This window comes from Chiloscyllium plagiosum, unplaced genomic scaffold (genome assembly GCF_037043375.1).
Source record: "Chiloscyllium plagiosum isolate Xiang-an unplaced genomic scaffold, Cpla_swu_hap1 HiC_scaffold_2, whole genome shotgun sequence".
Classification (NCBI taxonomy): Eukaryota; Metazoa; Chordata; class Chondrichthyes; order Orectolobiformes; family Hemiscylliidae; genus Chiloscyllium; species Chiloscyllium plagiosum.
Window position 1 is genome coordinate 101,294,645 of NW_028270140.1, and position 16,117 is coordinate 101,310,761.

The following is a 16,117-nucleotide window of genomic DNA, read 5'->3' on the forward strand; positions in this document are numbered from 1 at the left end:
TTTATTTTCTGGAGGTAAGTTTTCTTTGAAAGTATTTTTCGCATGAAATGTGTATGGGAGATACCTTTTGAACTGGATGTTTTATAAGAAATAATGTGCTATAGGAGATGTTTCTAATATATTTAACATATATAGAGCATTTGCTTGTGTAAATCTAAAAAGAATTTGCAGATCATTGTTTCAACAGAAAAAAAATCATTCTGCCATGCCTTTCTCAATTCAGAACTTTTATCATTTTGCTCTTTTAGTCAATATTATGTATATTTCATGTTAATTCTCAATCTCCTACAATCCTATCGTGAATCTAGCTCTGCCATTAACTGTCTCTGATCTATTTGAGCTTCCAGTTTTTCAGCATCACCAATTGCACTTTCAGTTAAAAAATTGTTATCTTCATCTTTATACTTTTTTTTAGTCATGTCCTTGCCTAACTTGGATAACAAACGTAACAGAATTGAATTTATCTAATTCTAGCCTCTGCTCCAATTTCCTGACTCACTTCACCCTAACATTTATAGTAGGCCTGTTTTCCCCACACTTTCTCCCTTAACAGTGTCCTGAGATTCCTTCTCTAAATGTTTTAACATCTGCCTATCTCCTTTGCACATTTAAGACCAAGCTTTCAATTACCTTGCCTAATATCATCAAGTCATGTACTAATTAAATAAATTTTGATTAATAAAATGTTCCACACTAAATGTTCTTTGTTGGAAAGAACTTTAAGCATTTCAATTCTGAAAGAAATGCTTAGGGAATTAATTTTCTTTTGAGTCTTGTTTCATCTAATGTGAAGTCAGTCTATAATTGTCAATTGGTAATCATCCCTGTGTACCTTGAGCTGCTTTATTGCTGTGCGTATGCCAAATTTTCTGATCAGGTGTTTATTTAAACATAGAGATAAGACACACTTTTTTTAATATAGCACTGCCTTGCCGTCTTAATGCAGATACTCAAACAACATTCTAAATTATTGCCCAGGTCCAATCATTTATACATATGAAATAATACTTAGTTGAAATTTAAACCTTGTCATTATTATGCAATGCTACCAGGTATGTTACTGATAGGACATTGATGGTAAAAATGAAACCTTCAGAGTACATTTTCAGACTAGATAATAGATGATCAAATCTTAAAAATGAACAAAAGAGTACAACAGGCCTGAAGTTATTCAATCTGTGAATAGAATAAACATACCAAATTTGCAGAATCAGAACAGGATATAGAAATTTTCCTGAATCATGTTAAAATCTAAAAAATTAGTGTGTAGGTTGAGTACTGGCACTGAAAAGAACAATAGTTAGGAATATTGAGCAGAAACTTGATTTTGTAGATTTAAATGGATGGCGTTGCATTGAAAGCAATAAATGTTTCATTGCTTTATGACAAATGCTAATCGAAGATGTTGGTGTGATGCTGAAATTAGCAGAAAGATGACGATAGAAGTAATTTTGAGAGAATGAAAATATTTTAACAATAAAAAAAATCTGGAGGAAATGGTGATGTTTTGAATTATGGATACTAGGACTTGTGCATAAAGAATTTGTGTACATATAAAATAAATGGAAATTCTTGAAATTTCAAGATAAACTGATATTTAGAAAATAAAAGGACATCTGTATTTTTGATCATTTAATCAAAACATAACTCTCTTCTGGAAAGAAAAATGCAGGGCTGCAGAAAATTAGGTTGACTAACATGTAGTTAGAAGATGGACATATTGAGTGTTTAGAGATGAGCTACACTGGATGCGTGAGTACAAAAATAGACAATTGCAGTTAATGTATCATAGCAAATATCCTAGTTGGAGTAGTTACAAGCCACCTTTTGAAAGAGCACGTACGCATGAATACAGAAGGAAATACTGAAAACACTAATTTATTTCACAAATTCACTTTGCACTTTAATTTCATTCATACATACAAACTGGGAGCAGGATGAAACCACATGGCACCATACGCCATCTCCACCATTTCATAAGATCACATCCATCCTGATTGCTGCCTCGCATCCCATTTCCTGTGTAGTCCCACGTCAATCAAGAATCTATTACGGCCTTACTTTTTTTTCACTTATGAGACATAGGGTTTTATTAGCTGAACTGGAATTTATTGCCTCTCCGTAGTCTTCGTGAAACTGTTGGTGAGCTATATCTTGAACTGCTGCCGTCTATTCTATAAGTAAACCTAGAATGTCATTAGAGGTAATTCCAGGATTTTTACCCAGGTCAACCATCGATCTACGGCTGAATGCAATTCAACTTTGTTGACAGGAAACCCAGTGGATGGGAGAAGTCATCAATTATGCTTTATTTCCAGAGTCTACGCAACATGTGTTTTTCTCTTGTCTTTTTTTCTTTTTGATAAAAGGTCTTTTTGTGATGTTTGGGATTAGAGCGATATAGTTTTAACTCCAGATCATAGATATTGTGCAGTGTTTGTCACCTTGCTTTAGGCATACTTTTATAGCTTATAATAAACAATTTTGATTTATTTAAAGTTGAACTTCTGTTTTTGGATTGTCCAGAATGAAAGCAATTAGCTATTTTGATATTTGCATCAGCAAGTTGATGCTGATGGAGCAACTGGTGGAGTAGTGGGACTTGATTATCAGTGCACTCCTTTCATTGCATTTGTAACAATATATAATTAATTTAATTATAAAGTAAAATTTTGAACAAGTTTCTAACTTTCTTGTGGGGACTCTTATTCTGTCCCTACTTGTGGACCAGGAGGGTAGGTTCAAGTCCCAAAGGCATTATAAATATTCAGAAATATTATAACCTTTTCATTCAATAACCCAATGTTTCACAACCAATGGGTGACTTTTTATGGTTGCTGTTGTAATAGAGGCAACTGCAACAGAAATTTGAAATATCTGCAAATAGTAGTGTAATTAAATGACCATCTAATCTGATGTGATATCTGAAAGAAGTAAAATAGGTCAAGATACTTAAACAGCACTTCATTGCTTTTCAAAATTCAAACAAGAAAGAAACCTCCACTGCTGTCTGATCCAGTGATGAGTCTGCACAGCTACTGCATCTGCTGTTTGAATTCAGATATCTTTGGAAATCTGAGTACGTCTAAGAAAAATTAATGAACAACGAAATTCACAGCTGACCTTGGAGAAATCTGTTTGGCGAGCTCACAGCATCAAAGCAGCTAAGTGAGCAGTTTTAAAGTATAAGCTTTCTGTTCTTTGTAAATGTACAATAGTAGAGTGGATTATTTTTGATTTGATATGTCTCTTGATTTAAGTTTCAAAAATATAAAACATAGGCACTAAGTTAGCCTAAAGCAGTGTGTTTTAGAGCAGTAAGATTGTGTGCTATTTTTCTAGGTCTGTAGACTAAGGTGCAAAGATGGTCTTTAGTAAAGTGATGTGCTCTTCCTGTTGGATGTAGGAGATTAGGGAGAGTTACTGATTGTGTCTGCAGGAAGTGTTTGCGCATCTTATTGGATCGGTTGGAGTGGCAGTTAGAGGCAATGAGGAATTTACAGAAGCTTGGGGGGGTGATGGGATGGCAGTTCTAGGAAGAGAGATAAAAGCACATATAGTCAGGTAAATGGGTCACCTCCAGGAAAGGTAGGAGGGCGAAGCAGGTCATGTGGAGGTAACCTGTAGCTATGTGGAAAGTGAGTACTGCAGATGCTAGAGATTAGAGTCAAGAGTGTGGTGCTGGAAAAGCACAGCAGGTCAGGCAGCATCTGAGGAGTAGGAAAATTGAAGTACTTTTGCCCGAAACGTCAATTATCCTGTAGCTATCCCCATCTCAAACAAGTATGCTGTTTTGGAAACAGTAGGTGGTGATGGACTCTCAGTGAAATCTAGGATGGACTGGCTCCAATTTAACGAGGAATGCTTCAGATTCCAAGTGATCGATTATGATAGGGGACTCTCTAGTTAGAGGCATAGGTAGACGGTTTTACGGCCACAGCAAGAAATCCGAATGATGTATTGATGAACTAGTGCCAAATCAGAGGGCACCGGATATTCTCAAAGGAGGGAAAGATCAGCAGGAGCTCATTGTAGTTGTGTGTTGCTGGGAAAGCACAGTCGGTCAGGCAGCATCCAAGGAGCAGGGAAATTGATGTTTTGGGCCGGAGCCCTTCATCTTACACATTGGAACAAATAACATAGAAAGGGAAAAGGATGAGATCCTGAGGAGAGAATATAAGAAGTTAGGAATTTAGAGGTCCTCTAAGGTAGTAATATCTAGATTACTTCCAATGCCATGAGCTAGTGAGGGTAGGAGCAGGAGGATAGCGCAGATAAATGTGTGGCTGAGGAGCTGGTGCAGGGGAGAAGGGTTCACGTTTTTGGAATCTCTTCTGGGGTAGAAGTGATCTGTATAAGAAGGACGGATTGCACTGAATTGGAGTGGGACGAATATACTAGTGGGGACATTTGCTAGAGCTGCTTTGTAGGATTTAAGCTCGTATAGTGGGGTGATTGGAACTCTAGGAGGCAGGAAATAGCTCAGTCTGAGACTGGTACAGTTGGGGAAAGGAGCAAGTCAAACAGGGCAAGCAGGAACAAAGCAAAGAATGAGGTAGGACTGATAAATTAAACTGCATTTAAATGCATGTGGCCTAACAGGGGAGGCAGATGAACTCAAGACATGGTTGGGAGCATAGGACTGGGATGTCTTGTCAATTAGAGATGTCGCACAGAGATGGACAGGACTGGCAGTTTAATATTCCAGAATGCAAAATGCAAAAGGAAGAATAGAAAGGGGAGGGAGTGGCGGCAAGAGAGAGGGCTAGTATCATTTTTAATTACAGCTGTATGTAAGGAGAATATTCCTGGGAATATGTCAAGGGAAGTTATTTGGGTGGAACTGAGAAAAAGTGATGATCACTTATTGGGATTGTACTACAGACCCCCGTTTAGTCAGTGGGAAATTGAGAAATAAATTTGTAAGAAGATCCCAGTTATCTGTGAGAGAGAGAGAGAGGGTTATAAAGTAAGGGGATTTTAATTTTCCAAACATAAACTGGGACTGCCATTGTATTATGGGCTTGGATAGAGAGGAATTTAAGTGTGTGCAAGGAAGTGTTCTAGTTCCATATGCGGATGTACCTACAGAGAAGGTGCAAAACTTGACCTACTCTTGGGAAATGAGGCCTGGCAGTTGACTGAGGTGTCAGTAGGGGAGCACTTTGGGGCCAGCGACAATAATTCTATTAGTTTTTAAATAGTGATGGAAAAGGGTGTAGGTTTGCTCGCTGAGCTGTAGGTTTGATATCCAGACGTTTCATTACCTAGTTAGGTAACATCATCAGTGCAACCTCCAAGTGAATCAAAGCTGTTGTCTCCTGCTTTCTATTTATATCATTTTCCTGGAAGGGGTTCCTGGGGTTTGTGGTGATGTCATTTCCTGCTCGTTTTCTGAGGGGTTGATAGATGGCATCTAGATCTATGTGCTTGTTTATGGCGTTGTGGTTGGAGTGCCAGGCCTCTAGGAATTCTCTGGCATGTCTTTGCTTAGCCTGTCCCAGGATAGCTGTGTTATCCCAGTCGAAATGGTGGTTTTTATCATCCGTATGTAGGGCTTTGAGGGAGAGGGGGGGTCATGTCATTTTGTGGCTAGCTGGTGTTCATGTATCCTGGTGGCTAACTTTCTTCCTGTTTGTCCTACGTAGTGTTTGCGGCAGTCCTTGCATGGAATTTTATAGATGACGTTGGTTTTATCCATGGGTTATACTGGGTCTTTTAAGTTTTAGCTTTTGTTTGAGAGTGTTGGTGGGTTTGTGTGCTACCAGGATTCCAAGGGGTCACAGTAGTCTGGCTGTCATTTCTGAAACTTCTTTGATATATGGTAAGGTGGTTAGGGTTTCTGGCTGTGTTTTGTCTGCTTGTCGTGGTTTGTTCTTGAGGAATCTGCGCACTCTGTTTTTTGAGTATCCGTTCTTCTTGAATACGTCGTATAGGTGGTTCTCCTTTGTTTTTCGAAGTTCGTCTGTGCTGCAGTGTGTGGTGGCTCATTGGAATAGTGAACCACAAACCCCAGGAACCCCACCCAGGAGAAAGATATAAATAAAAGCAGGAGACCACAGCTTCGCTTCACTTGGAGGTCGCCACTGATGATGTTACCTAGCCAGGTAATGAAACGTCTGGATATCAAACTACAGCTCAGCGAGCAAACCTACACCCTAAACCTCAACCTGAGCTACAAACCTTGCAAAAAGTGATGGAAAAGGATAGACCAGATCTAAAAATTGGAGGAAGGCTAATTTTGACCGCTTTCGGCAAGAACCTTCAAAAGCTGATTGGAAGTCTATGTTTGCAGCTAAAGGGATGGCCTGGAAAATGGGAAACCTTCAAAATGAATCCAGAGATGGTGTGGTCCTTTCAGGGTGAAGGCAAGGCTGGATGACTAGAAAAATTGAGATTTTGGTCAAGAATAAGAAGGAAACATCTGTCCGGTATGGACATCATAGGGTGAATCCTTAGAGTATAAAGGCAGTAGGAGTGTACTCAAGAGGGAAATCAGGAGTGCAAAAAGGGGACATGAGATAGCTTTGGCAAATGGAGTTATAGAGAATCCAAAGGGATTTTATAAATACATTTTAAGGACAAAGGATTACTAGGAAGAGAATAGGATCCCTTAAAGACCAGTAAGGCCACCTGTGTATGAAACTGTAGGAGAGGGGGGAGATACTAAACAAGTTTTTGACAGTGTATACTTTGGAGAAGGACATGGAAGATATGGAACGTGGGGAAATAAATTACGATGTTGTGAAAAATGGCTGTATTACAGAGTAGGAGATGGTGGTGGACATCTTAAAATACGTAAAGGCTGATAACTCCGCATGACCCAATCAGTGGCAGATGGAGTTTAATTTTTTTAGATAAATGTGAGGTGCTGCCACTAACCAGTTGTAACATTGACACAGGTTGATTAATTTAATTTGGAAAGGCAAATCAGAGCACAGCTTACACGCTTAATGGTAAGGTCCTGAGGAGTGTTGCTGAGCAAAGAAACCTAGGTGTGCAGGTTCAAAGTTGCTTCAATATAGAGTCTCGAGTAGATAGGATAGTGAAGAAGATGTTTAGTATGCTTTCCTTCATTAGACATAGCATTGAGTATCGGAGTTGGGAGGTCATATTACAGATGTACGGGACATTGGTTAGGCCACCTTTGGAATGTTGTATGCAAATCTGGTCTCCCTCCTATAGGAAGGATGTTATAAAACTTGAAAGGCTTCGGAAAAGATTGAGTTGGAGGGTTTGAGCTATAGGGAGAGGCTAATGAGACTGGGGCTTTTTTCTCTGGAGTGTTGGAGACTGAGGGGTGACCTTCAGAGCCTTTTAAAATCATGAATAGCATGGGAGGGTGAATAGCCAAGGTCTTTTCCCAGGGTGGGGGAAATCCAAAACTACAGGGCATAGGTTTAAGGTGAGAGGGGAAAGGCTTAAAAGGGGCCTAAGGGTCAGCTTTTTTCATACCAAGGGTGGTGCATATATGGAATGAGCTGCCAGAGGAAGTAGTGGAGGTTGGTACAATGACAACTTTTAAAAGGCATCTGGATGGGTATATGAACAGGAAGGGTTTACAGGGGTATGGACCGAGTGCTGGCATATGCAACTAGAGAAGGTTAGGATATCCGGTTGGCATGGACATGTTAGACTGAAGGGTCCGTTTCCTTGCTGCACATTTCTGACTCTCTCTCAGGATAAGGGGACAAATAATTAGAACAGAGACTGTCTGTGTTTTTCGGTTCCCTGGCCAGTTTGCGCAGGGAGTGGGGGAACAAAATAAAACCAACATCTACACTATTGAGTCCCTTTTTACCTTAAATTCCAGAGAATATAGACTGAATTTACGTAATCTCATTATCCCAGATATAAAGGTAGTGAGCGTTTTCTGGTACTGCAATGAATGCGAGTAAATCCTTCCATCAATATGGACACCAAAATTACATAGTCAGCTGGATTTAATGTAGTCCATTATGGCTAAAAACATGGCAGCCAGCTTTCCTTTATCATGGGAGAAGTGGCACATTAATCAAGTGGTGGAAAAGTAACTGGGTTCATGAGGAAAATGAGTCTCACGCCAAGTGACACTCTTGCCATTTGCCTCTTGACCAGAAGATTGGGATGAAGTCCTATCTGTGCCACTAACCAGTTGTAACATTGACACAGGTTGATTAATTTAAAAATAATTCACATGACTGCCATCATTTTTCCATGTCTTCAGAGGTCATGAGACAAATCTCTAATACTAAGAGGTCTCTTTGAAAGAGCATTTAGTGCCTGTCAGACAGGAAGAGTGGCTGTTGTGTTCCTCAGTTCTTTGTTCCTCTAGCACTCTGGAGTTGTACCACTTAGTTCATATTTCTTTCCGAATCAGCTTGCTCAGATATTATTACACACCTCTGGGGTGCCTCCTGGTTCTGAGGTAAGAATGCTACCATTATTGTACATGAGCTCCCTTATTGTTTATTTCATTAGGGTGATAATATAAACTATTATTTCACACTTGTCTGAATTAAAATTCATTAGTTTCACACCTATCCACTCCATCAGTTTGTTTAGCTTGTTCAACCTTTTTGAAGTCTTTCCATATCTTCTCAATAGGTAGTACATCCAAGTTTTATATCATTGGAAAATTATTGAATTTTGGTCATGTATATCTAAGATAAGCATTTTGCAAGAAATGACCATCTCCAACAATATGGAATCAAACCCTCCTCATGACATTTAATGTCATCATCACAGAATCCCTTGGTATCAACATTCTGGGTTTGCAATTGACCAACAACTGAACTTGTTTGGACGTATGAGTGCTGAGGCTGATTATTCACCACCTGACTCCACAAAGGCTGTCCACCATATATCAAGGTACAAGTTGGGACTGTGATAGAATATCTCACACTTGTCTGATGAATGCAGCTGCAACAATACTCTAGCTTGACACCATTCAGCGCAAACTACCCTGCTTGATTCGCACTCTATCCACTGTTAATGTTCATTTCTTATGCCACCACTGATGTACTGCAGTAGTAATATGTATAATTGACTAAGATACTCAATAAAGCTTCTTTGACAGTGTTTTCAATCTTTGACCTCTAGAGGACAAGAGAAGCAAATGCATGGGTTTTCCTCAAAGCCCACATTGACCGAATGCTGAACCATATTTCATTCTTCCATTGTCACTCAGTCAAAATCCTGCAAGTCGTCCTAATAGCACTGTATAGGACTGTAGCAGTTCAAGAAAGTGCGTCACTATCACCTTTTGGGCAACTAGGGATGGGCAACAAATGTTCACCTAACCAATGACACCCATGTCAAGTGAAAGTAGATTAGATTAGATTACTTAGTGTGGAAACAGGCCCTTCGGCCCAACAAGTCCACACCGCCGAAGCGCAACCCACCCATACCTCTACCCCTACATTTACCCCTTACCTAACACTACGGGCAATTTTAGCATGGCCAATTCACCTGACCTGCACATCTTTGGACTGTGGGAGGAAACCGGAGCACCCGGAGGAAACCCACGCAGACACTGGGAGAACGTGCAAACTCCACACAGTCAGTCGCCTGAGGCGGGAATTGAACCCGGGTCTCAGGCGCTGTGAGGCAGCAGTGCTAACCAATGTGCCACCGTGCCGCCCACAAAGTAGTGTCATGCCAAGCCCTTTTTGGGTCCCCACTTGGCCGCCTCATTTTTAGATTTTATTTCCCAGTGAAAGATTTGGATTCCATTTTTGTTAGCTGCCTGTCTCTGTATTTTCTTTGCATTTGGTATTTTCTTTCTCACTTCCCCTGTGAACTTTGGATATTCAGCCTTGACATCTATAATTTGCACCCTTTTTTTCTGCTACAGTTTCTGCTTACCCAAATCCAGGAATATTTAATATTCAGTCCTGCCTCTCTTTGTTTTTATCCTTACATCAACATTCCCTGCGGTTACTTGCAACTCACCAACCTTATTTATCAAACCTTGATCATAAAGTATGTAGTAAACCTAATATACACCTATATACAGTCTTAGCCTGGCCCCACCTAAGACATTGCTTTTTCTTACTGTGGTGCTACTTTACATTGCTAACATTGAATGTGGTGGTTCTCCTGAGGTATTTCATCCGGTCTCTTAAGAAGTAATAGTATTTTTCATAGAAATGGACTGCACATCCTAAACTAATTAAGTCCTTTGCCACTTTCTGTCCAGAGATAGCAGAGATGTGTGCATATATTTATGCACACTGAAAGCTGCAGTCACTGGCTTCTGAGCAAGTGATAAATTTTAATGTTGGCAGGGACTGTTTGTTCTCTGCTTGCATTAAAATTAAATGTAAACAATTACCAGATGTACCAGTGGGCTGTCTGGGAACTTGAAAATGATTTCAAGCTTGTTCTGAAGTCACCTCTTGGAGCATTGGCCTTGTAGCTGCTGCTTCGAGTATAGCACTGAGTAGTTCAGATACTTATTATCATGCTCACTTTTTTTTTGCTGTGGCTTTTCATTAGTAAAAACCAGTAAAACAATATCTCACAGCAGTGATCAAAACTCAGCAGATGAGAATATTTTTAAGTATTCAAGATTGTGCACAAATGTGATTATTAACTAGACGACATAACCTTCATTTAACAATTTGAAAATAATCCAAAAGATCAGTTTTAAGTTCCTGAATCTTTTGATGATTAATGCATAGTTATTCACTCGTCGGATGTGAAATTGCAAATCTGCCATTAACTTCTGCTTTCACTTCACAAAGATCCAAATAACTTTATGATAAAATGTAAGACATTCTGAAGCAAACACTTTGAAATTCTTGACAAGGATATCCTTCACACCAAGCACAGAGTTGGGACAATTTCATTGAATATTTAGAAGTTTTGGTCTCATTTAATTAAATTCATCACTTAAATCACTGAATCTTGCACACTAGGTTTCTGTCAGTGTTACCAAAACGTTAGAGGCGGCAATCCAGCTAATTGAGAATCTAAATGTGACTAATCGGGTTTTAATATGTAAGTTTAAGACATTCTTGATACTGGGCATTCCGTCTCAATCATTTGTGTCATTTGGATTTGCACTGTATCTTTTTTGAGTTATCAAGCAAAATGATATTCTATGACAAAAACATAGCTTGCTTTCTTTGGTTACTACCTATGATAATTTACTAAAATAGTATGTAAATTATGTGAAACTGTGGTTGACATATCTTGGAAACATCAGCATTTCATGGCGAGGGGAGTAGTGAGCAACCTTAAAGGTAGCTTGATCAATTTAAATAAACACCTTAGTCCATTAATAGACATGTGTAATAAATACCAGCAGCTCCAACCAGGCAGGGGAAAAGCATTGCAAAAGATCCAGCAGGCCTACTGCACCCTTTAAAAAGGAAGCCAGGGTCGGTCTTGCACATCCTGAGTCAGCACTTTCCATAATCATTTTAAGGCAAAGTACTGTTTGTGTCTATTTTATAAACAGATAAGCTTTATAATCGTGCTGTGTCAGAATTCTAAATTTGGGTGAATGAAGTTGATTGTAAGTGTCTGACTAGTTACAGGAGTATGCCCATGAAGTACATTTGCCTGTATTGGGTATATTTTTAATGCTACTGAAATTTAGTGCATGCAGTTAAACCTGACTACGTAGTGACTGTTCCAAGTAGTGATTCAAACAACTTCTGTTTAAATTCACCTTTGCTTTTCCTAAAAGCTTTAACAGGTGTGCAAACTTATCTGCTGGAGCCATAAAGCCTCAATAAGAGAAAGAGAAGTATTTTCGTTTGTTTCAGTACTGCTCAAAATAGATACAAGTTGTGCATTATTGTTCATGGTAAGAGTCTAATGGGTGTTGATCAAAATATGAATCTTCACTTTGTTCAGATGCATTCTTGTAAATGCATGGTGTTTAAAATTTGTGATTGATATAGGAGTCTATATTGATTGAAACTATTAAACATTTTGGGAAAAACTATGCTGCAGAGTAATAAGATCTATTTTCCATTCAGTTCCCAACCCAGGCTACACTATTAAGGCAGAATGCTAAGTGGAAGCTTATTACTTTCCCATTAGACAATAAAATATTAGAATCAAAAGATAGTCAATGGCCTACCTTGTAATTTTAAAGCAGCTATTTTGGTGCACTGTCTGTACTGGTTCTTAGTAAAACAATCCTGAATTAAATCTAGTTCATGTCTATTCTTTTAATTATCCAATTTGGTTTTGAACCATGCATTGATCTTTGCTTCCCTATGATAAAATATTCTATGCTGCATGAATAAAAGTAGTTTCTCCACACCTTATCCTCTTGATAACTATTTGTTTTAAATTGATTGATTATTTGGAGTCTCAAACGTACCAAACTTTGGTGATGCTGCACCTGTTCTATACTTTTTAATGACTTGTAAACATATGCACCCAGGTGTGTCTGCTCTTGTGCACACTATAGAGTATAGCTTTTAGTTTATACTGTTACTCTGTTCTTTTTACCAATATGTATCACCCACACTTTTCCACATGGAAATTCAGCTACTTATCTGTCCTCCCCCAAACTGGTAATATTTTTTGATTTTCCTATACTGTTCTTGCAGGTTACAATACTCCCAAGTTTTGTATCATCTGCAAACATTGAAACTGTCCCTGCACTAGGTCAAGCAGGACCTTGTTTCTTGTTGGACTGGATATATACTGCTGTAGACATTTTCCTGCGTGCACAATAAGCATGCTTGACCCTCCCTGCTCCTTATACCACTGTCTTCTTAGTCTACATTTGGAGATTAAAATACCTCATAAGTACTCTTAAAACACATGTAACCTTTAAACATCAATCATGATCAGATAGTGTAATGGACTAGATGGGCCTAATGACCCGATTCTGCTCCTATATCTTATGGTTTTATTGTTTTCGTAACTCCCTCTCTTCCTCTCCAGCTCTGTCTTCTGCCCCTGCGTCCATCCTTCCCTTTCCCTTCAGAGGAACAAGAAAAGTCATTTGTCCAAAGAAAAATACTTCCAACTACTTAGTTACATTGAATATTCAGAAGAGTATTTTCAAAATTAGTAGGATCCATGCAGATTTTTAAAAATTCAGTTTGACTGTCATTGGAAAGTCTAGCATTTCTTGTCAAATCCTAATTTTCCTCAACCTGTTAAGTTACATTCTTTAGTGGGTGTGGTTTTTTTCGGCAAGTAACACTGGCACAACGCAAATACCATCTTCAATAAGAGACAATCTAACCACTGTCTCTTGACATTCAATGGTGTTACCATCACTGTCACTATCAACATTCTGGGAGTTACCACTGTCTAAAAACTCAACTGGACTCTCCACATAAACAGTGGCTACCAGTGCAGATCAGAGGTTCGTCATACTGTGGCGAGTAACTTGCCTCCTGACTACCCAAAACCTGACCAGAAAATCCCAGCTGGATGTGGAAAGGTCCTTTGGGGCCTTGGATGGAAGTGAGGGGAGGGGTGTGGGTACAGATTTTACACCTCTTGTGGCAGCAAGGAAAGGTGGTGTGAGTGAAGGGTGGATTTTTGGGGGATGTGGACCTAACGAGGGAGTCGTGGAGGGAATGGTCTCTTCAGAATGCAGATAAGGGTGTGGAGGGAAATATGCCTCTAGTATTGAGATCTGACTGTTGGTGGCGGAAATGGTGGCGGATAATGCACTATACTGGATATTAGTGGGGTGGAAGGTGAGGAGCAAGGGGTTCTATCCTTGTTGTAGTTGGAGGGGTGGGGTTCAAGGAAAGAGGTGCAGGAATTGGAGGAGATGCACTGGAGGGCATTGTTCATCACATCGGAGAGAAAATTGGAGTTCTGGAAATAGGCCATCTGGGATGTCGTGGAGTGGAAATGCTCCTCCTGAGAGCTGATACAGCAGAGGTGGAGGAAATGGGAATCAGGGATTGTTTTTTCACATTGGGGGAGACAGAACACCAACCTGTGGAGTGTGTTAAGGAATATGAGACACACATCTAACAATCCCACCACCCTGTGGTCAGCTACTTCAACTCCCTCTCCCACTCCACTAAGGACATGCAACTCCTGGGCCGCCATCTCCGCCAAATCCAAGCCACTCAATGACTGGAGGAAGAATGACTCATCTTCTGCTTTGGGACCCTTCAACTACATGGTATCAACTTCGACTTCACTAGTTTCCAAATCTCTCCTTCCCCCACCTCCTCCCAGATCCAGCCGTCCAATTCAGCATAGCCCTCTTGAACTGTCTGACCTGTCCATCTTCCTTCCTACTTATCCACTCCACCCTCCCCACCAACCTATCACAATCACCCTCCCGTCTGCATCCACCTATCACCATCCCAACTACCACACTTCCCCCACTTTCCTGTCTTATCTCAGCACACTCTTTCCCCCTCACTCCCACCCATCCACATTCCTGATCAACGGTTTATGCCCAAAACGTCGACACTCCTGCTCCTCAGATGCTGCCTGACCGGCACACTGTTTGACATTTGATAACAAGGGCCTGGCATGTGGGGATTGGAATAAGTGCATAGGTAGCGAAAGTGCCTCAACCCCTTAATAGTTGAACCTGATATTGAGAAAGCTGTAAAATTTCCACTTGAAAATTATATTTCAAGTTCATGTAAATGTTAAACTGTTGAAGTTTCATTGTTTTCTTTTACTTTTCTAGTAAATCACAAGATTATCAAAGTATGTGTAGATGTTGCTTAAACATAGCTAACTTACCTTTGAGCTAATCCAGTAATCTTTTTAAAAGCCACAAGAAATTTGGGTCAGTTATAGAAATTATGTACTCTGCCAGGCAAATGCTGAAAATTTAGATTTGAGTTAGGCCACTTAGGAGTCAGGTCAAAAGATAATAGGAATCTGGAAAACATTCAATGCTGTACATGATAGCCCAAATAAACTTTAAGATTTAGACTAAGCTTGAAAGATTTCTGTTGGAGTAAGGGGCATGAAAAGTGTGGCTCAAATTTGTTACTCAAAGTTGAGGTAGAGATTAACCACTGAGAATGGTGAGACAGGCTTAAATATTTATGGTCCCACAGGATAAAGAATAAACCATTTTTTTCACATGGTTAACCATATCAGAAGTATTTAAAAACAGTAGATGCTTCCTTGGGAATGGACATTGATTCTTCCACTTTGCACTTGGGGTGGTTTATTAAAATTATTGATAAGGCAAAAGCTAAATTGCTGAGATTAGATTACTTTAGATTAGATTACTTAGTGTGGAAACAGGCCCTTCGGCGCAACAAGTCCACACCAACCCTCCGAAGAGCAACCCACCCAGACCCATTCATTTACCCCTTCACCTAACACTACGGGCAATTTAGCATGGCCAATTTACCTGACCTGCACATTTTTGGACTGTGGGAGGAAACCGGAGCACCCGGAGGAAACCCACGCAGAAACGGGGAGAATGTGCAAACGCCACACAGACAGTTGCTTGAGGCGGGAAATGAACCCGGGTCTCTGGCGCTGTGAGGCAGCAGTGCTAATTATGCAACTGAGCTCTTAAGATCGAACAAACAAGTACCTTGTAAATTAAGTTGAAATTTCTATTTCTTTAAGAGAAACCTTATTACCAGAAAACTGCAACTTCATAGAACAGTAATCTCGACCACTGTGGCAGCGGAGTCCCTTTTTCAGCCAGTCCATTGTGTATAAATCACGTTAGTGATACTTCATCATCTTTGGTAGCATTGTTCTCTAAGCACTGTGTTGAAAAGGAATGTTGGTTGATTGATTTTTTTTTACCCAATGAAAATCTTCAAATCTAATTTTGTTTTTTTAAAACATTTTGCTAGTTTTATTTTCCTTTCTCCATAGTTAATAAAGATTCCAAGAACAGATGCCCACAACGACACACGAAATTTTGACTTTTATGTATCCAATGTTGGAAAAGATAACCCTCAGGGAAGTTTTGATTGTGTCCAGCAATATATCTCCAGGTACTGTAAACTGACTTTTCTTTACCGTGGCTTACTCAAGTGAGAAGACTCATTGAAAGATTGTTATTCGGTTATATATGTTGCAGCTCAGTTACTGATGATTCAGGCAGCTAACTTAGCCAAAAAATGGCCAAGCCTAAATTTGGGATATGTATTCTATTACACTCTGATTTTACTCTTGATTTTAGTTTGACACATTTTGATCT

General features: G+C 39.6%; 1 protein-coding gene across 2 annotated transcripts in view; it reads left to right on the top strand.

The window, feature by feature from the left end:
- The window catches only part of ell2 (elongation factor for RNA polymerase II 2), a 112,290-nt gene that overhangs the window by 31,119 nt on the left and 65,054 nt on the right, over nt 1–16,117 (top strand). For both annotated transcript variants that reach the window (XM_043709652.2, XM_087999052.1), the window contains exon 3: nt 15,790–15,911. In XM_043709652.2, the coding sequence (XP_043565587.1) occupies nt 15,790–15,911 (122 nt within the window). The remainder of the gene's footprint in view (nt 1–15,789; nt 15,912–16,117) is intronic.